The sequence below is a fragment of the Procambarus clarkii genome, chromosome 49 (genome assembly GCF_040958095.1).
Source record: "Procambarus clarkii isolate CNS0578487 chromosome 49, FALCON_Pclarkii_2.0, whole genome shotgun sequence".
Lineage (NCBI taxonomy): Eukaryota > Metazoa > Arthropoda > Malacostraca > Decapoda > Cambaridae > Procambarus > Procambarus clarkii.
In genome coordinates, this window is record NC_091198.1 from 11,385,574 (window position 1) to 11,406,091 (window position 20,518).

General features: G+C 45.6%; 2 protein-coding genes across 10 annotated transcripts in view; one reads left to right on the forward strand and one right to left on the reverse strand.

The window, feature by feature from the left end:
* Window positions 1-278: 278 nt before the first annotated feature.
* Window positions 279-20,518, forward strand: part of LOC123763311 (uncharacterized) — a 38,641-nt gene continuing 18,401 nt past the window's right edge. For 2 of the 9 annotated variants that reach the window (XR_011222422.1, XR_011222424.1), the window contains exons 1-3: window positions 6,917-7,042; window positions 7,344-13,335; window positions 13,946-14,086. The gene's annotated coding sequence lies outside the window, so the exon portion shown is untranslated. Of the gene's footprint in view, window positions 298-6,916; window positions 7,043-7,316; window positions 13,336-13,945; window positions 14,087-15,199; window positions 15,423-20,518 lie in introns of those variants that run through there. The other 7 variants (XR_011222417.1, XR_011222418.1, XR_011222421.1 and 4 more) reach the window with 7 other exon arrangements.
* On the reverse strand, window positions 1,099-14,046 carry LOC123763312 (protein Asterix-like). Its single transcript, XM_069302988.1, has 4 exons — window positions 13,915-14,046; window positions 9,964-10,072; window positions 6,939-7,036; window positions 1,099-4,681 (listed from the first exon to the last, which is right to left on the reverse strand). Exons 1-4 carry the CDS (start codon window positions 13,965-13,967, stop codon window positions 4,606-4,608), a joined length of 336 nt encoding a protein of 111 aa, XP_069159089.1. The 5' UTR covers window positions 13,968-14,046; the 3' UTR covers window positions 1,099-4,605.

Below are 20,518 nucleotides of genomic sequence, written 5' to 3' on the forward strand. Positions count from 1 at the left end.
TCGGAAGATGCGCTGACAATTATTGTATATATTTACTGAATTTACCCAAGGGCCACTAACTATCTAGTGACCTCGAAGAGGACAGAAAGCCGGCGGCTTGTTAAAGGGCCCGCCAATTGTCTTAATGATATTTTTTAGCTGGAATTTGGCATTTACGGCTTCAGCGGGTAGGCGGTTCCATGGGTTTATAGCCCTCTTGGTGGAAAAAAAACATCTGTTTTCAGTCCTACTTGAGAGAACATACTCTCCAACACTATATCTGTGATTGTCCTGTTATCAGTGACTTCATACCAAATGGTATGAGGTATTTTGAGCTCTGTAATTACTTCATACACTCAGGAATATTGGAAGATATTCTTGTGCATGCACCCAGATTTTGCCAGTGGAGGCTAATAGATCAGCATTAAGTATTTTGTTCTCTCCTAATTCCATGTATGACTGGCCATCCTGTGAGGTGAGGATGTTGGGTGAGCTTGTAGCTGGTTTTTGATCTACACTGTGTGGTCCTTTATACAGAATAGGGAAGCAGCACATTGCTGTGTATACCTAAACATGTTTAAAAATACATGGTTTGAGAGGAGTCTTGTAGAAACTGGTAAGAGTAATTATAATATAATGTTTCCATGATTCAGTGCTTACCTCTTGTGAAAATTGCTTAGAGTTGTTTAGTCAGAGTTGATTTGTTTTTTGTATTGAGGCTGGTATTTTCTAAATTGATTCCATGTACAGTATGTCTAACCATCCTGTGAGATGGGAGTATTAGATAAATTTATAGCTAGTTTTTTATCTACACTGTGTAATATTATATATAGACTAGGGTAGCAGCACATTGCTGTATACCTAATCTTCTTAATAAAAAAAAATCAGTAATAAAGATTTTAAATTATAGTTTGTATTACAAATACAGTACTGTATTATCCTTATTAAATCATGTTGACCATGGATCATTAAGATCTCATGTTGATATGTAATACAAGTCATATTTCTTTTGAACTGCTAATCCATGCTAATCATTCATTAAATTGTGCATTATGTCTCAATTTTTCACTTCCTTGGATAAACTGTACAGTACAAAAAGATAGGATAAAAATAAACCAGTAATATTTCTTTCATTATATTTTTCATTTAAATAACTGCATCAATATTTTTACAGCTGACAGGATTTGTTTTCCTATACAGGTGCATTATTAAAAAAAATTTGGTTTATTGTTACACACAATGGTGCTACATAGCCTTCCCAGCTTGGTGCCTTCTTTTAATACTTACTGATTAAAAAATAAATAATAAATACATTTTATTCAGGAAAAGTACATGCAGTTGATTTACAAACATAATGATGGATTTATAGGCAGAGCTAGTACATACAATACCTAAAGCCACTAATACTCATAGCATTTCGGGCAAGGTGTGGGGGAAAAAAAAACACAGACTAAAACTTAATAGTAATCGGGATTAGGTATAAATTGTGTTGAAAGAAGGAATAAAAAATACAAAAAGGGGGGTTAACATAGCATAAATCAGCAATTGCACATGTTGGTGAACAGCGTTGTTTAAAAAATAGCAAGACATTGGATTGACATTTAGGAGGTAAGTTAGGTTACATGGAGTTAATTTGGCAGTACTTGGTTTAACTCTTAAACTGGTTGAGAGAGGTACAGCCTTTGACATGATTCGGGAAGGTCATTCCACATTCTGGGTCCCTTGATTTGTAGAGCACTTCTAGTTTGGTTACACACAGCCAAATTGAGTAACAGGAACAGGTCTTGGACACAAATTTGTTCCATGCTAAATGTAGAGGAATCAGCCTGAGTATTCCTCAAATAAAATAAGTTGCCTCAGCTTATAAGGTAAATAAAATAAGCATTTCTCAAATAAGTAGCTGCCTCACCTCACTGCCTTACTGCTACATAGCCTTCCCTGGCATGGTGCCTTCTTTTGATAATTACTTGTTCCACACCCAAATTGTATAACAGGAAGAGGTCTTGGACCCCTACTTCCCTCTCTCTTTTTTAATAATCTATATACTGTAGTCATAATTATAGCTTTAAGTATTCAATGAATAAAGTTTTTGACATTTTTACCCTTTTCCTTACCTAACATCATTTGTGCAGCATATTTTTATTTTATGTCTCACCCAGATTTAATTTAAAAATAAAACCAAACTAAATAAATTACAAATGGGTATGTATAGCTAAGGTACACCCTTACTACTAGGTGAACAGGCGCATTTGGTGATAGTAAATGATCCCATCAGGCAGGGCTCATCACCTTCTCTCATATTTCATGTTCACCAGTGTTTATTTACTTAATAACTACTGTACTGGTATAATATCTTGCTATTATAAAACTAATTCTACTATCATCAAACACATATTTACTTCAAGTTTCAAGCAGAGAATGCATATATAACTAGCACGAAGGATTCCTCTTCACTAGATTCACCAGCTATAATATTTTGGTCATGTTCCAATATCATAAATTGATCCCAGTGTTATGTAGTAGAGAAAAAATTACTTATATCCAGTTTACGTAAAGCTACGAGTGGTCGAAACCACACTTAAATCCAGGAATGAACTTACGAAGGTTTTTCCACTTAGGGTAGTTAATTGAATACGGACGTAGCCGCCACGAAGGCGCTAAGACGGAAAACGCTCTTAGCTAAGAGGAAAAACCTTCGCAAGTACCTTCCTGAATCCGGCCCCAGGTCGTGTAACTTTTTGCACATCCTAGTCCGTGGGTTAAGGTGCACATCTGTGGTTATCCACAACATTGGTTCGATCGTGCTGTCCTGCTCTAAAGATTATATCATTGATTTATCACATTGTGTACAATATCTTTATACATTTAATATTTTTTATGTTCGACATACAATACTGTGGTGTAAATACTTTCTAATGAAAGGATTCTAAATGGGAAATTGTAAACAACGCTACACCTTAGGGATGGCATGTGACTGAAAGCTTTATTGTACAGATTTTAATATACAACAAGATCCACAGCATTCATCCTTTATTTGTGCACATGATAGGACATACATTTGTGCATAATTTGATGCAGAAATCCCATGGAAAAAGCACTGTGAATTTTTTAGTAATATTAATTTAAAATTATCAGTCTTGGAGGAATTCTGCATTATCTAGATGCCAAATTCATTGTACAGGTCACTGGCTAGATTAAAATCCCTATCTTGGACCAGGTTCCCATGTAGTACAAAATCCACTGAATTTATATTCAATATAGTATTGTATAGTGAATATTCTTTGCTTGAGCCAGTGAGCCCAACCACCTTACTGATACATCTCAGCGTAATACTGTAATGGGAAGGAGAGATACTGTATACAGTATAGTAACGGGAGGAACACGCAGTCAACAAGGTAGTACCGATAAAATCCTGATATACCATATAATTCAACATGACAAATGCACTATTGAAAGGAGAAGATAATTATATATTATGGTAAAAGGTTTACTATGAAATACAAAAGTACATATTTAACAATAATGCATATGGCCTGCATTAATATATATTTTATACACTAAGTATAGTACTGTATAAACTGTTATACATACTGTACTTACAACCTGTAACTATATTTTAGAAATTCTAAATTCTGATACAGTCAAAATAAGAAATTAAGGAATGATATGTTTCCTTTGTAACCATAAAACAACAACTTTGCATAACTAAGCAAAATGGAAGAGGAGGCAGTCCTAAAAGAGGAATTAACAATTTACTGTAGAATCTGTCTTATCCCCATGAACGCCCCTCTGATGGAGTAACCACAACTGAAACCTATTCAGGTAGCCCTATCTTAACATGCTCTTCTGATTTGTCCTCTTTCCTTTATGTCTAAGAATTATTAGCCAGCAGTAACTGGTTGGAGTTAATGTAATTTCATGATCAAAAAGATATTATGCAGTTGATGTCACCTCGAAGAAAACTATAAAATCAGTGCTAGTGACTGATAACTTTGCCTGTCATCCGATCAGGTGACAGCCTGGCTCTACTGAATGGACAGTACTGTACTGTACTCCAAAAGTCTCCCTTCCCCCATACTGACTGCCTACCATTCCACTCCCAATTCCCTTTCACTCTTCTATTTCTAACGTGGTGATCAAGTCTTCCTTTTATGTCTAATATGGAGGCTATCTACTGTACTAATGTGGTTGTCACTCGAGGATCAACTCGTATGGTACTTCATATTCCAGGATATTTCAAGCTTTGACCTTCATGCTATTGCCTTTTACACTGGCATGAATGACATGATAATGTTATGGGACAATACAAATTTGTCCATTTGTTAAAGGAAAAAAAAAGACAAGCGGCTTACAAGAAACTTTTGGATGGGAAGTATAACACAAGAATTATATAGTGCAGGCTACACAAATTAAAAGATTAACAAACCAAGCCATTTTGTAACTCATGCACATCATCAAATGTTGGCACTGTTCCATATTGCACATCATAATACAAACCTGGCACCATTAGCTAGTTTATTAAAACTAAAATTGTCACTGTCATTCAGCAGTACAATTTTAATACAAGTATGGTGAGGCAATTATACATTTCCATTCAACCAAAAACAATCGATAATATAGAACTGTTTATATATTGGACCATGGAGGTGTCATTGGCTGTGGGTTTTGAAGGTAGGACATCACAACTGCAGAAATGGACAACCTGAAATGTTAATATAATTAGTAAATTATTTGTGACAAGCAAATAAAAGTGTATTTGTTTAATTATGATAATTTACTTTGAAAATCAGAACTATTAGCCAGTAACAATGGGTTGGATTAATGTAATTTAAATTACATTCAATAACAAAAGAATTATGCAAGTGTTGTCACCCTTAGGAAAATCATGAAGTCAATGCTATAGTGACTGACAAGTAAGCTCAGAAAACTACTGACAAGGCTCTCCCAAAAATAACAAATCAGAGCAAGAGAGATTGTTGAAACACAGGGAATACAGAGGACATACTCAGATCACAAACACAATAAAGTACATAAATTATTGGGACCATTTGAAGCTCCCAAAATGTACTCTGGAAAGGAGACAAGAGAGGTATCATGTACTGTATACATGGACTGAACTCCAGGTCCAAAATTTGCACAGTATTATAACATAGTGGAGCGAACAATATGGTAGGAAATGCAGAATAGCGCAAGTGAAGAAAAAATGTGCCACAGAAACAGTCATAGAACACTGTATGAATATCAGGTCCAAAATTTGCACAATTATTATAACAGATGCTATACCTGATGATGATACTTTTCAAAACGCTTGTGCTCTCTAGAGTGGAGTACTGCTGCACAATGACAGCCCCTTTCAAAGCTGGAGAAATTGCTGACCTGGAGAGTGTGCAGAGATCCTTTACTGCTAGAATCCACTCAGTAAAACATCTAAACTATTGGGACCGACTAAAGAGCCTAAATCTGTACTCCCTTGAGCGCAGGCGGGAGAGATACATAATAATTTACACGTGGAAAATATTAGAGGGGCTGGTCCCAAACCTGCACACAGAAATAACATCACATGAGACCAGAAGACATGAAAGGATGTGCAGAATACCCCTGTTGAAAAGCGGAGGTGCAACAAGTACTCCGAGAGAGAACTCTATCAACATCAGAGGCCCGAGACTGTTCAACATGCTTCCACTACACATAAGGGGCATAACTGGCCGACCCCTCACAGTGTTCAAGAGAGAACTGGATAAGCACCTCCAAAGGATACCTGATCAACCAGGCTGTGACTCATACGTCAGGCTGCGAGCAGCCGCATCCAACAGCCTGGTTGATCAGTTCAGCAACCAAGAGGCCTGGTCGACGACCGGGCCGCGGGGATGCTAAGCCCCGGAAGCACCTCAAGGTAACCTCAAGGTAAGGTAAGGTAGTGGAGCGAACAATATGGTAGGAAATGCAGAATAGCGCAAGTGAAGAATAAAGGTGCCACAGGAACAATCATAGAACACTGTATGAATATCAAAGGACCACAGCTCCTTAATATCCTCACAGCAAATAAAATAAGTATGGCTGGAACAAAAGTATTTCTTCAAGAAAAAATTAGAGTTTCCTGCAAGAAGTGCTGGACTAACTAGATTGTAAGTGGGAATATGGCCCTGCAGGCCACTCCAAGCAACAGTCTACTGGACCAAGATCTTGCACGTCATGCCTGGCCCAGGCCAGGCTTGGAGAAAAGAAATCCCAGAACCCCCTTATCCAGGTACAAATCCAGATCCAGGTAATGAAATGCCCTTTTCAGGCATGTAGTCAATCGCTCACCTCCCAGTCCTGTTCTCTTCCTTATAGAATATTTGGGGGTTCCATTTGGCTCAACGAGCGGGGATGGCAGGCTAGCTGGGACTTTAGGTGACCTGACCCACCATATGATGGTGGTCAGGCACATCATGGTTCAACCTGTCCTCTTGAAAATAACGTCGCTTTTCGTTCGAATGCATGCTATATCCAAAAATGAACGTAATTTGAAATGAAATTGGCTCACGAAAGTGACATACTGTCGCGTTTTCTCTAAGTCCTCTGGCTTACTTGGAAAGGTTGGGAGAGGAAACTTTCATTTAACGTTTTTCATAGCTTTTGAAACTTGAGGACAATTTCCTGCCCTCCTAACCTACGAGAGGACCCTTAACTTACTGTTTTGAAACAAAATCCAAAATTTATTTTAATTTTTTTATTTTTAAATTACGTCCATTTTCGGCCATATGGGCAAACGACCAAATTCAGACGTAATTTGTAAGAGGACAGGTTGCACAGTTAGGGTATTTACCCCGTCGCAATGTTTATTTGCCTTAGTACACCAGGTTTTGGCCTTGTGTAAAGTAAAGTATATGTTAAAATGTGACATGCTATGAGGACAGGTTGTACCTTTATGGGTTTAGTAATATACAAATTTCAGAAGAAAACAAGATAAACCTTACATGAAGCTGCTGAGCATTTGTTTCGTATCGTCATTGACTCTCGAGTTGGCAAAGCTGATGCAGGAGCAGTATAGCGCAACCCAAGCACACCACTTCAACTGCAAGTAAGAAATAATGAGTTCACTATAGAGTATCATTTATAACAACAATGTCTAAAATTTCTATAATCATAGTTTTAATAATACAGTATTTGGAGGATTAAAATTCATAAAGTGAGTAGAAATCACATTCCTCAATATAAGTATTATAAGATTAAAACCCTAAATAAGAAAATGATCCAAGATAAAGTCTGATATTATTTACTTAAAACATGTACTGTACTATATATGTGAAAATTAAGCATTGAATACTGTATAATTAAACATCTTTTTCTGGTAGGCCCTTGATTTACCCATCTTCCACCAGATGACAGCCCTGAGGTTACCTGAGGTTTCAATCAACTTGCCTAAAAGGTCAACACTTCAAAAACGAAGGGTGAACAGGAGCACTGTCAGGGGCCACGAAAGCCTGGTGGATAGCGCGCAGGACTCTTAATTCTGTGGCTCGGGTTCGATTCCCGCACGAGGCAGAAACAAATGGGCAAAGTTTCTTTCACCCTGAATGCCCCTGTTACCTAGCAGTAAATAGGTACTCGGGAGTTAGTCAGCTGTCACGGGCTGCTTCCTGGGGGTGGAGGCCTGGTCGAGGACCGGGCCGCGGGGACACTAAAAAGCCCTGAAATCATCTCAAGATAACCTCAAGAATCTCAAGATAACCAGAGCGAACGATGCACTAGAACCCCTACCCCAGCCAGGAACCAGGAGATATGGATCTACACATGGCCCAAAGCTGGATCCGAAGAACTCAACTGAAGCAGACTGAGGCTAAAATACTGCACTGCCAGCTATCAAAGATTGATCTACCTTCCCTTCCCGCCCAACCACTTGGGCTAGACAGTAGAGCGAAGGCCCATTTTTTTGCAAGCCGGTTTTCAATCCCCGACTGTCCAAGTGGTTGGGCACAATTTCGTCCCCATGTCCCATCAAAAATCCTTATATTGATCCCTTCCAAATGCTATATAGTTATAATGATTTAGTGATTTCTCCTAATAATTCCCTTCCCTTCCCTTTCCCTCCAGAAAGTAGAAAGGGTGTAAAAAGAGAGGCAAAACGCAAGGAATACAACTAAGAAGATTCCTGATGATCTAGAACTGCACGCTGGAAAGCACGACAGGCCGCATATAGTGTAAATATGCAACCACATCCCACAGCAGCAGCTCAAACAACTAGAGCAATGCTATCAAGGCAATCTTTGAAGACAACACAAATGGTGAAACCAGCTGGGAAGAACCCTGCTCTAAACATAATTACACCTGATCAACCAGGCTGTGACTCATACGTCAGGCTGCGAGCAGCCGCATCCAACAGCCTGGTTGATCAGTCCGGCAACCAGGAGGCCTGTTCGACGACCGGGCCGCGGGGACGCTAAGCCCCGGAAGCACCTCAAGGTAACACTGAGAAGAGCTCCAGAGTTGCACAAAAATGGAGACCCTATGCCAAATGGATCTAAAATTTGTGGTCCAACATGATCTATTACAGTATGTACTTATCATTTTGACAATGGCATATGATAGAGCAATCATTGGCAAACAATTCCATTTAAAAATCATAATTACAGTATATGACAATTATTGGTGGTCCCAACATAACATAATGACCAGGATTTACACAAACTCAACCATTCTTGACATAAATCCCAGTAAATTGAGGGTACCGGTAGTATAGTCAAGTTCGTTCTTGACTCGCAATCTAGAATTCTGGGTTCAAATCCCAGGCAAGATAGAAATGGCGGGTGTGTATCCTATCACCTAATGTACCTGTTCACCTAGCAGGAAATAGGTACCCAAAAGTCAGTCAGCTTATTGTGGGGTTGCATACTGGGGAGGGTCAGTAATTAGACCCTAGGGATAGGGGGGAAAGGGGGGGGGGGAACCTGGATACAAACCTAACATGTACTGTATGTATAACCTGGCTGCCAGTCCTCCAACACAATGAATTATTATTATTAATAAATTATTCGCAAAAAATTCTTTTATGATGCGTCTTGATTATGGCATATGATACTGATCACGGATAATTTGGTATTAAAATTATAGATGTACACACACACAACTTTATTGAAACCAAACATTCAAAAGGAGAGAACTTTTTCACCAAGCTTGAGAGAGGAAATGAGGAAGCGATAGTCTCACACCCTCCCTCCCTCTTCCCCCATGCCCAGCATTCAGCCGACTGCTGTTGCTTTGTCACACTTTTGGCTCACTTCACGCTCATGCCATAAATTTTTCACTAAAGTGAAAATGTATTTTGACTTAATTACAATCTTCGGCACAATAATTACCGAATAATGGACATCCATGTTAGTCACAAGGGTTGAGTTGACGGTTCTCCAACCTCCTATCAATTAAAAAACTAGAAAGATCAGACCTATGTGACAGGTATTGAAGTATTATTAGTGTGACTCCAACTGTACACACAGAAGATGATGCAAGGCACCAACATGGCACACGAGTCAGAATCAGACATAACACACACTAAAATACCCAGCAACAGGCCTGGCCACGTGGACCGAGTCCCAAGCAGTACTGATGTAATGGCAACTCAAAAGGAGAAGCCCTGACTAGGACAACACCCAGAATCTTGAAAAATATTACTGGTGGGAATGGGTAATACAAACTAGCTACAAGGCAGAGAGTTGAGAAACTAAATCAGAATGAATGAACAGCTAAGGGCACACAAGATGGGTGCCTTAAACTGACAAGTGAAGCATGAATATAAACAATACAAAAAGCATGGCTCCCACAGAAAATGTTCCCATGAATGCCAACATCACTTACATACAATATACAGTAGTTCATAAAATATGAGTTGAAAAAAAAAACTGAGCAAGCTAGTGCCAGGATGAATAGGGATGATAGTGGTAGACAATAGGGATGATACCGTGGGCTTCAGAACAGACCCTATAATGCCAGAAACCCAAAACTTACTCTCATCATTAGACCACACATGCTGAAGATCATGCCTAGTACATTCATGTAGTCAGTAGTTGGATCTTCACCAGGGCCCCCCGGAGTCCCTTGTGCTGATGGTTTGTACCTGTCAATGGTCAAATTACATTATATTGCAGTTGGTATGTATAAAAATGTAATATTAATGTATTATTATTATTACTATCAGTAAGGTGTTATTGATCAAATAAGTAACATTAAAGCATGAGTGAGAAGGCAAATAAAATGAATTCAATAAACACAGGTTTTATAATTCTCTTTGCAAGAAGTGATTAGTTATGGAAAATCAGGAGGGAAGATGAGAGAACATATTACAAATACAAACAACAATGAAGTTCAATAATTACTGTACACAAACCCTCACAAAAGTAACATTATTTGAAAAAAAAAAATACAGCACTGAATGTAATGAAACACCATTTTCTGGGTGAGCCCAGAGGCTCCCTGGAGCCTACAAGGCTCTCCACAGAAAAGATTTTGAAAAGTTTTTTACTTGTATCGTACTTAAGTATGATTTCCCATTGGAACAAAGCCAGTTAGGTTTATCAAGGTCCCCTCTAGGCCAACTACTAGTCTTTCCCAAGATGCAACCAACAATAGTTGCCCAACTCCTAGGTACTTATTTACCGCTAGGTGAACACAGGCATCGGGCAAAAGCAAACGTGCCAAACGTCCCTGTCCTGCGGCAGAAATCAATCCCGAACGTTTCAATTGCGAGCTGACTGTGTTGACCACTACACTACAGTATTTTCAGGTTATCTTGAGACGATTTCGGGGCTTAGCGTCCCCGTGGCCCAATCCTCGACCAGGCCTCCTTTTTGTTACACCCCCCCAGGAAGCAGCCAGTAGCAGCTGTCTAACTCTCAGGTACTTATTTACTGCTAGGTAACAGGGGCATCAGGGTGAAAGAAACTCTGCCCATTTGTTTCCACCTCCACTGGGGATCAAACCCGGAACCTTAGGAATACAAATCCGGAGCACTGTCCACTCAGCCGTTAGGCCCCCCTGACACTACAATATTATTCACTACAATGGGTTATTTGTACAAATGAATCGCCATTATCTGTACATTCTTGTAAAGCCACTAACATGCATAGCATTTTAGGCAAATCTTAAAGCTAACGCAAAATTTGCAGTGAATTTTAAATTATTGTACAAGGGAAACAGTTAATCTTAAGAGAACAAATCTACAAGGGGCCGTGACGAGGATTCGAACTTGCGTCCAAGAGCATCCCAGACACTGCCTTAATCGACTGAGCTACGACATGGTATAAGAATTGCAACCAGAAATTCTTCTGAATTTACTTGGATCCTGCAGCCTCTCCGAGAGACAAACCAGGATTTTACACAACTTCCCCCATGCACTCGAGCTATGTCAATAGGCCGTTCTACCTCTTCGCCCTTACTTCATTATACACAGAAATCACAATAGCGTGACATCTAAGCTAAGCTAATTGTTAAGCGAGAGGTAAGGTAGTAATAAGGGTGATGAGAAATTATGTTGATGGAGTGCATTTGTAGATAGTACAGCACTAGATGAGTAATTAGCACAATGTGGGATACTAAAGTGAAGACATTGGGTTAGGAAATTCCACACATTTGGTCTCTCTATATAGAGACCTGCATAGAGAATCTTAGAGATATTTCAGCAGTGATGTTCATGCAGAACATCACAAACATTCTTACAGTATTTCATACAATTCGGAAGTTTAAAATCTGAGTTAGTATTAAGGAACAGAGCTTTGCAAGTGTTTATAATGTGAAGAGAATGAAGAGTACGGATTAAATGTTTAGTATGTCCAGGGGTTTGAGCAAAGAGGCTGTATGTTGTCTGAAAACAGAATTTATTATAGTTGAGGGTATCACAGTGTAATCAACTCTCATACCAGGAACAGTTGAGGGCCACAGCACTAACAACACTTCAAACCAGACATGACTTAGCAGACCTCATTGAAATTTTAAAATACTGAACAATTTGGAGGATGTTGATCCAGATAATGTCTTATAAAAGCTCAACAAACCACAACATAGGACTGAAAACAAGAGATGCCTTTTACCCCCATACGGTTATAAACCCATGGAACTGCCTACCTGCCAAACATAATTGCCCAAACTCTTACATTTTAAAATCCAACTGGAAAAAAATAATCAAGGCAAATGAGGGGACTTTGGACAAGCTTTTCTGTTCTCGTCGAGGCCACTAATACGTTAGTGGCCCTCAGGTAAAGTCGGGTAAAAATCGGTTGCCTTCCCCCTTGACTCCCAATTGGGGATCCTGGGTTCAATTCCCAGTCAGGACAGATATGGCTGGGCACATTTCCTTTCACCTAATTCTTCTGTTCACCTAGCAGTAAACAGGTACTCGGAAATTAAACAACTGTTGTGGGTAGGATGATATAAATACTGTACTTTGTAAAGAAAACCAGATACAGTACTGTAATAACAAAATATATTTAAATTAAGATTATAGTGCATTTTAAAATCTGGTTATGTGGTCGCTGATGGAGAGTTTCCACAAATACGTAACTAACATGAAACTGGCCGCCAACAGTTTCATGTCAATGGCTGCTTCGGCCAGCTGCATTTAGTTCAATAAACATTTCTGTATATTACCTGTTGATGGTTTTAACAGTTCTTCACACACAGCCTGGCCTTTATACGGGTCATGAAAGGTCTACCAGAACCTAGTGAGTTACTTGAAACACCTAACATTTTTATGCAAACTTTGTACAAAATTATTAATTACTACTATACACTGATAACACAACTGTTTTCCAATAGTTGTGTTAGTCCTACATTGCTTTTTTATCACTAGTAAAACGGTCTGTAATAATGTGTCACCCTGTACACATGACTGTTCACCAATGGATTGGAAAATTTACCTAACCTTACCCAGGCTAACTCAAACCAACCAAGCCTAACACAGCCTAATCTTCGCTAATACATCCTAACGTATCAAACTTTATGGATGGTACTTTTTGGACATGAAATAATTCGACGATGCTCGTTTTCCTGTTTGTTAAAACCGTATACACTATACTGTTATGGTAGGATGTATTAGCTTAGGTTAAGCTATACTGGACTCCATTGGTTTGGGTTAGGTTGATTCTTGGTTTGGTTAGTTTAGATTGGGTTGAGCTAGGTTATCTTGAGATGATTTCGGGGCTTAGCGTCCCCGCGGCCCGGTCCTCGATCAGGCCTCCTTTTTTGTTACACCCCCACCAGGAAGCAGCCCGTAGCAACTGTAACTCCCAGGTACCTATTTACTGCTAGGTAACAGGGGCATCAGGATGAAAAACATTTTGCCCATTTGTCTCTGCCTTCACCGGGGATCGAACCCGGAAACCCTAGGTTAGATAGGTTTTAACATTTGTTTGAGAGTCATCGTGTATGTGGTATGACTTGTATCTGATTTAATATGGTCTTATCTGTCAAAACTAAAAATTAAGTAAAAATCTTATATACCTTCTTGTATATAAATAAATAAATGAGCTTTGTTTAACCCTCGCCATTTCTTTTCAAACTCCAAACAAAATCGGAGTAAAAAATCATTTCAACAAGGCTAGTTTTCTGATAAAAATGTACTACTAAGTTAGACTTGGTTATGTTATATGGATTAGGTTGTTTTATCATTAACCATTATCGTTTTAAGTCTGCTAACTAAGCATCTTGTATACGTAATGACCTATACCCCCTACAGCAAAAATACCGAACTATAATACCCTAAATCCCACCCATATAGGTGTACAGACAAGTAATTCTTTAAACATCACACCAAAGCATTGTACAGAGACAAGAAAACCCATGCCTATATAAGAACGAATTGTCCATATGAATACCTACTAACTTCCTCCCCCCCACACACACAGATCCTCATCATTACACAATAATAACATCTTGCACTACAATATCCCCCCTACATTCACTTACCTATCAATCATATCCACTCTCCGTGGGTCAGAGCTGTTGTTTGACGTCTGCATTTTGAGTGGGAATGTTGCTGGCGAGCTGCTCCTGTATGTCGTCTGCTGGTCCACAACAGTGCTGGTGGAGGCCGAGGGTTCCGGGCCACGGGGACCTCGGTTGCCAGATCCAAACTGCGGTAAGTACCGAATTTGTAATAAGAGTAATATATATATATTATATATAATGTATATATTGTTAAATATGACCGAAAAAGGTAAGATTAATAATTCTACCACGAATTTTCTCAATATTTCTTATGTTTCTTTTTTACTGTGGATGGTAATTGAAAAATCAATTCTCCAAAATTCATTTTTATTTCTAGTCTGACGCGAGGCTTGAACTTGTTACATTTTCAGAGACTTTAGTTTATACACACACAACTGTAACCTGAGAACAGAGTTTTACTTATGCTAACATTAAACAGCTTGTCTTATATACTCGCATTTGGGTGAGGTGATGTGTTGCAACAGTTTTGGAAGAGGTGAACAAACTTTTGACCAACGCAGAACACGGAACAATGGGTATAAATTGGATAAATGAGAGGGAAGAATGGAAGTAACTGCAAAGGGCCTATTGACCCATACTTCCTCTTGATGCTTCTATATTGGTACGGAGTCTTGAAGTGGGTAGAATATAGTTGTGCATCAATTGGCTGTTGATTGCTGGTGTTGACTTCTTGATGTGTAGTGCCTCACAGATGTCAAGCTGCCTGCTATCGCTGTATCTATCGATGATTTCTGTGTTGTTTGTTAAGACTTCTCTAGTGATGGCCTGGTTGTGGGAAGAGAGATGTTTCTTAATGGAGCCCTGTTGCTTATGCATTATTAATCGCCTGGAAAGAGATGTTGTTGTCTTGCCTATATACTGAGTTCTTTGAGGCTTACAGTCCCCAAGTGGGCATTCGAAGGTATAGACGACATTAGTCTCCTTTAAGGCGTTCTGCTTTGTGTCAGGAGAGTTTTTCATGAGTAGGTTGGCTGTTTTTTTGGTTTTATAGTAAATTGTCAATTGTATCTTCTGATTTTTGTCTGTAGGGATAACGTTCCTATTAACAATATCTTTCAGGACCCTTTCCTCCGTTTTATGAGCTGTGGAAAAGAAGTTACTGTAAAATAGTCTAATAGGGGGTACAGGTGTTGTGTTAGTTGACTCTTCAGAGGTTGCATGGTGTTTCACCTTCCTTTTTATGATGTCTTCAACGAAACCATTGGAGAAGCCGTTGTTGACTAGGACCTGCCTTACCCTACAGAGTTCTTCATCGACTTGCTTCCATCCCGAGCTGTGGCTTAGAGCACGGTCGACATAAGCGGACAACATTCCCCTTGTACTTGTCTGGGCAGCCAACCCTATGCCCTACCAAGAACCCACCCGAAGCCGGACAGACACCCACCTGGAGCCCGAACAGTCACCCACCCGGAGCCCGCCAGCTGAGTGAACCGGGGCCCGCCAGTTGAATGAACTGGAACCCATCAGTTGAGTACCTGGAGCCTGCCCCGAGCCCGACCAAGAACCCACCCAGAGCCCTACCGAGAACCCACCCCGATCCCTACAGAGAACCCACCCCAAGCCCTACAGAGAACCCACCCTGAGCCCGACCAAGAACCTACCCCGAGCCCTACAGAGGTACCCCAAGCCCGAGAGCCCACCCCGAGCTTGACAACCGAGCGCCAACCATAAGCCCTACCAAGAACCCAGCCCCAAGACCTACCAAGAACCCAGCCCCAAGACCTACCAAGAACCCAGCCCCAAGACCTACCAAGAACCCACCCCCAAGCCCTACCAAGAACCCATCTGAAGCCGGACAGACACCCACCCGGAGCCCGACCAGTCAAACACCCAGAGCCCGCCAGTTTAGTAAACCGGAGCCCGCCAGTTGAGTGAACTGGAACCCGTCAGTTGAGTACCTGGAGCCCGCCCCGAGCCCTACCGAGAACCCATCCCGATCCCTACAGAGAACTCACCCCGAACCTGACCAAGAACCTACCCCGAGCCCTACAAAGCTTCCCCAAGCCCGAGAGCCCATCCCAAACCCGAAAGAGCCCACCCCGAGCCTGACCGGGAGTCAACCCCAAGCCCTACCAAGACCCCACCCCCAAACCCTACCAAGACCCCACCCCCAAGCCCTACCAAGACCCCACCCCCAAGCCCTACCAAGACCCCACCCCCAAGCCCTACCAAGACCCCACCCCCAAGCCCTACCAAGACCCCACCCCCAAGCCCTACCAAGACCCCACCCCCAAGCCCTACCAAGACCCCACCCCCAAGCCCTACCAAGACCCCACCCCCAAGCCCTACCAAGACCCCACCCCCAAGCCCTACCAAGACCCCACCCCCAAGCCCTACCAAGACCCCACCCCCAAGCCCTACCAAGACCCCACCCCCAAGCCCTACCAAGACCCCACCCCCAAGCCCTACCAAGACCCCACCCCCAAGCCCTACCAAGACCCCACCCCCAAGCCCTACCAAGACCCCACCCCCAAGCCCTACCAAGACCCCACCCCCAAGCCCTACCAAGACCCCACCCCCAAGCCCTACCAAGACCCCACCCCAAGCCCTACCAAGACCCCACCCCCAAGCCCTACCAAGACCCCACCCCCAAGCCCTACCAAGAACCCACCCCCAAGCCCTACCAAGTCCCCACCCCCAAGCCCTACCAAGAACCCACCCCCAAGCCCTACCAAGAACCCACCCCCAAGCCCTACCAAGAACCCACCCCCAAGCCCTACCAAGAACCCACCCCCAAGCCCTACCAAGAACCCACCCCCAAGCCCTACCAAGAACCCACCCGAAGCCGGACAGACACCCTCCTGGAGCCCGAACAGTCACCCACCCGGAGCCCGACCAGTCAAACACCCGGAGCCCGCCAGTTGAGTGAACCGGAGCCCGCCAGTTGTGTGAACTGGAACCCGTCAGTTGAGTACCTGGAGCCTGCCCCGAGCCCGACCAAGAACCCACCCAGAGCCCTACCGAGAACCCACCCTGATCCCTACAGAGAACCCACCCCGAGTCCTATCAAGAACCCACTCTGAGCCTGACCAAGAACCTACCCCGAGCCCTACAGAGGTAACCCAAGCCCGAGAGTCCATCCCAAACCCGAAAGAGCCCACCCCGAGCCTACCCGAGAGCCAACCCTAAGCCCTACCAAGAACCCACCCTCAAGCCCTACCAAGAACCCACCCCCAAGCCCTACCAAGAACCCACCCGAAGCCGGACAGACACCCACCTGGAGCCCGAACAGTCACCCACCCGGAGCCCGACCAGTCAAACACCCGGAGCCCGCCAGTTTAGTAAACCGGAGCCCGCCAGTTGAGTGAACCGGAGCCCGCCAGTTGAGTGAACTGGAACCCGTCAGTTGAGTACCTGGAGCCCGCCCGAGCTCTACCGAGAACCCATCCCGATCCCTACAGAGAACCCGCCCCGAGCCCTACCAAGAACCCACCCCGAGCCCTACAGAGAACCCACCCTGAGCCCGACCAAGAACCTACCCCGAGCCCTACAGAGGTACCCCAAGCCCGAGAGCCTATCCCGATCCCGAAAGAGCCCACCCCGAGCCTGACCGGGAGCCAACCCCAAACCCTACCAAGAACCCACCCCCAAGCCCTACCAAGAACCCACCCCCAAGCCCTACCAAGAACCCACCCCCCAAGCCCTATCAAGAACCCACCCCCAAGCCCTATCAAGAACCCACCCCCAAGCTCTATCAAGAACCCACCCCCAAGCCCTACCAAGAACCCAGCCCCAATACCTACGAAGAACCCACCCCAAGCCCTACCAAGAACCCACCCGAAGCCGGACAGACACCCACCTGGAGCCCGAACAGTCACCCACCCGGAGCCCGACCAGTCAAACACCCGGAGCCCGCCAGTTTAGTAAACCGGAGCCCGCCAGTTGAGTGAACCGGAGCCCGCCAGTTGAGTGAACTGGAACCCGTCAGTTGAGTACCTGGAGCCCGCCCCGAGCCCTACCGAGAACCCACCCTGAGCCCGACCAAGAACCTACCCCGAGCCCTACAGAGGTTCCTTAAGCCCGAGAGCCTATCCCGATCCCGAAAGAGCCCACCCCGACCCCTACCGAGAACCCACCCCCCCAAGCCCTACCGAGAACCCCCCCCCCCAAGCCCTACCGAGAACCCACCCCCCCAAGCCCTACCGAGAACCCACCCCCCCCAAGCCCTACCGAGAACCCACCCCCCCAAGCCCTACCGAGAACCCACCCCCCCAAGCCCTACCGAGAACCCACCCCCCCAAGCCCTACCGAGAACCCCCCCCCCCAAGCCCTACCGAGAACCCACCCCCCAAGCCCTACCGAGAACCCAGCCCAAAGCCCTACCGAGAACCCAGCGCCAATACCTACCAAGAACCCACCCCAAGCCCTACCAAGAACCCACCCCAAGCCCTACCAAGAATCCACCCGAAGCCGGACAGACACCCACCTGGAGCCCGAACAGTCACCCACCCGGAGCCCGACCAGTCAAACACCCGGAGCCCGCCAGTTTAGTAAACCGGAGCCCGCCAGTTGAGTGAACCGGAGCCCGCCAGTTGAGTGAACTGGAACCCGTCAGTTGAGTACCTGGAGCCTGCCCCGAGCCCTACCGAGAACTCACCCTGAGCCCGACCAAGAACCTACCCCGAGCCCTACAGAGGTTCCCCAAGCCCGAGAGCCTATCCCAATCCCGAAAGAGCCCACCCTGAGCCTGACCGGGAGCCAACCCCAAACCCTACCAAGAACCCACCCCCAAGCCCTACCAAGAACCCACCCCCAAGCCCTACCAAGAACCCTGCCCTAATACCTACTAAGAACCCAACCCAAGCCCTACCAAGAACCCACCCGAAGCTGGACAGACACCCACCTGGAGCCCGAACAGTCACCCACCCGGAGCCCGACCAGTCAAACACCCGGAGCCCGCCAGTTTAGTAAACCGGAGCCCGCCAGTTGAGTGAACCGGAGCCCGCCAGTTGAGTGAACTGGAACCCGTCAGTTGAGTACCTGGAGCCCGCCCCGAGCCCTACCGAGAACCCATCGTGAGCTCGACCAAGAACCTACCCCGAGCCCTACAGAGGTTCCCCAAGCCCGAGAGCCTATCCCGATCCCGAAAGAGCCCACCCCGAGCTCTACCGAGAACCCACCCCCAAGCCCTACCGAGAACCCACCCCCAAGCCCTACCGAGAACCCACCGCCCAAGCCCTACCGAGAACCCACCCCCCAAGCCCTACCGAGAACCCACCCCCCAAGCCCTACCGAGAACCCACCCCCCAAGCCCTACCGAGAACCCACCCCCCAAGCCCTACCGAGAACCCGGCCCCAAGCCCTACCGAGAACCCGGCCCCAAGCCCTACCGAGAACCCGGCCCCAAGCCCTACCGAGAACCCGGCCCCAAGCCCTACCGAGAACCCGGCCCCAAGCCCTACCGAGAACCCGGCCCCAAGCCCTACCGAGAACCCGGCCCCAAGCCCTACCGAGAACCCGGCCCCAAGCCCTACCGAGAACCCGGCCCCAAGCCCTACCGAGAACCCGGCCCCAAGCCCTACCGAGAACCCGGCCCCAAGCCCTACCGAGAACTCGGCCCCAAGCCCTACCGAGAACTCGGCCCCAAGCCCTACCGAGAACTCGGCCCCAAGCCCTACCGAGAACTCGGCCCCAAGCCCTACCGAGAACTCGGCCCCAAGCCCTACCGAGAACTCGGCCCCAAGCCCTACCGAGAACTCGGCCCCAAGCCCTACCGAGAACTCGGCCCCAAGCCCTACCGAGAACTCGGCCCCAAGCCCTACCGAGAACTCGGCCCCAAGCCCTACCGAGAACTCGGCCCCAAGCCCTACCGAGAACTCGGCCCCAAGCCCTACCGAGAACTCGGCCCCAAGCCCTACCGAGAACTCGGCCCCAAGCCCTACCGAGAACTCGGCCCCAAGCCCTACCGAGAACTCGGCCCCAAGCCCTACCGAGAACTCGGCCCCAAGCCCTACCGAGAACTCGGCCCCAAGCCCTACCGAGAACTCGGCCCCAAGCCCTACCGAGAACTCGGCCCCAAGCCCTACCGAGAACTCGGCCCCAAGCCCTACCGAGAACTCAGCCCCAAGCCCTACCGAGAACTCAGCCCCAAGCCCTACCGAGAACTCAGCCCCAAGCCCTACCGAGAACTCAGCCCCAAGCCCTACCGAGAACTCAGCCCCAAGCCCTACCGAGAACTCAGCCCCAAGCCCTACCGAGAACTCAGCCCCAAGCCCTACCGAGAACTCAGCCCCAAGCCCTACCGAGAACTCAGCCCCAAGCCCTACCGAGAATTCAGCCCCAAGCCCTACCGAGAATTCAGCCCCAAGCCCTACCGAGAACCCATCCCCAAGCCCTACCGAGAACCCACCCCCAAGCCCTACCGAGAACCCACCCGAAGCCGGACAGACACCCACCTGGAGCCCGAACAGTCACCCACCCGGAGCCCGACCAGTCAAACACCCGGAGCCCGCCAGTTTAGTAAACCGGAGCCCGCCAGTTGAGTGAACCGGAGCCCGCCAGTTGTGTGAACTGGAGCCCGTCAGTTGAGCACCTGGAGCCCGCCCCGAGCCCGACCGAGAAC

Bases quoted from the DNA above. Each gene is read 5' to 3' on its own strand.
- LOC123763312 (XM_069302988.1), bottom strand. From the start codon at position 13,967: ATGCAGACGTCAAACAACAGCTCTGACCCACGGAGAGTGGATATGATT. The intron at 10,073-13,914 runs GTAAGTGAATGT...GACCATTGACAG, and splicing joins AGAGTGGATATGATTGATAG to GTACAAACCATCAGCACAAG. The intron at 4,682-6,938 runs GTAAGGTTTATC...TTAACATTTCAG, and splicing joins CAAATGCTCAGCAGCTTCAT to GTTGTCCATTTCTGCAGTTG.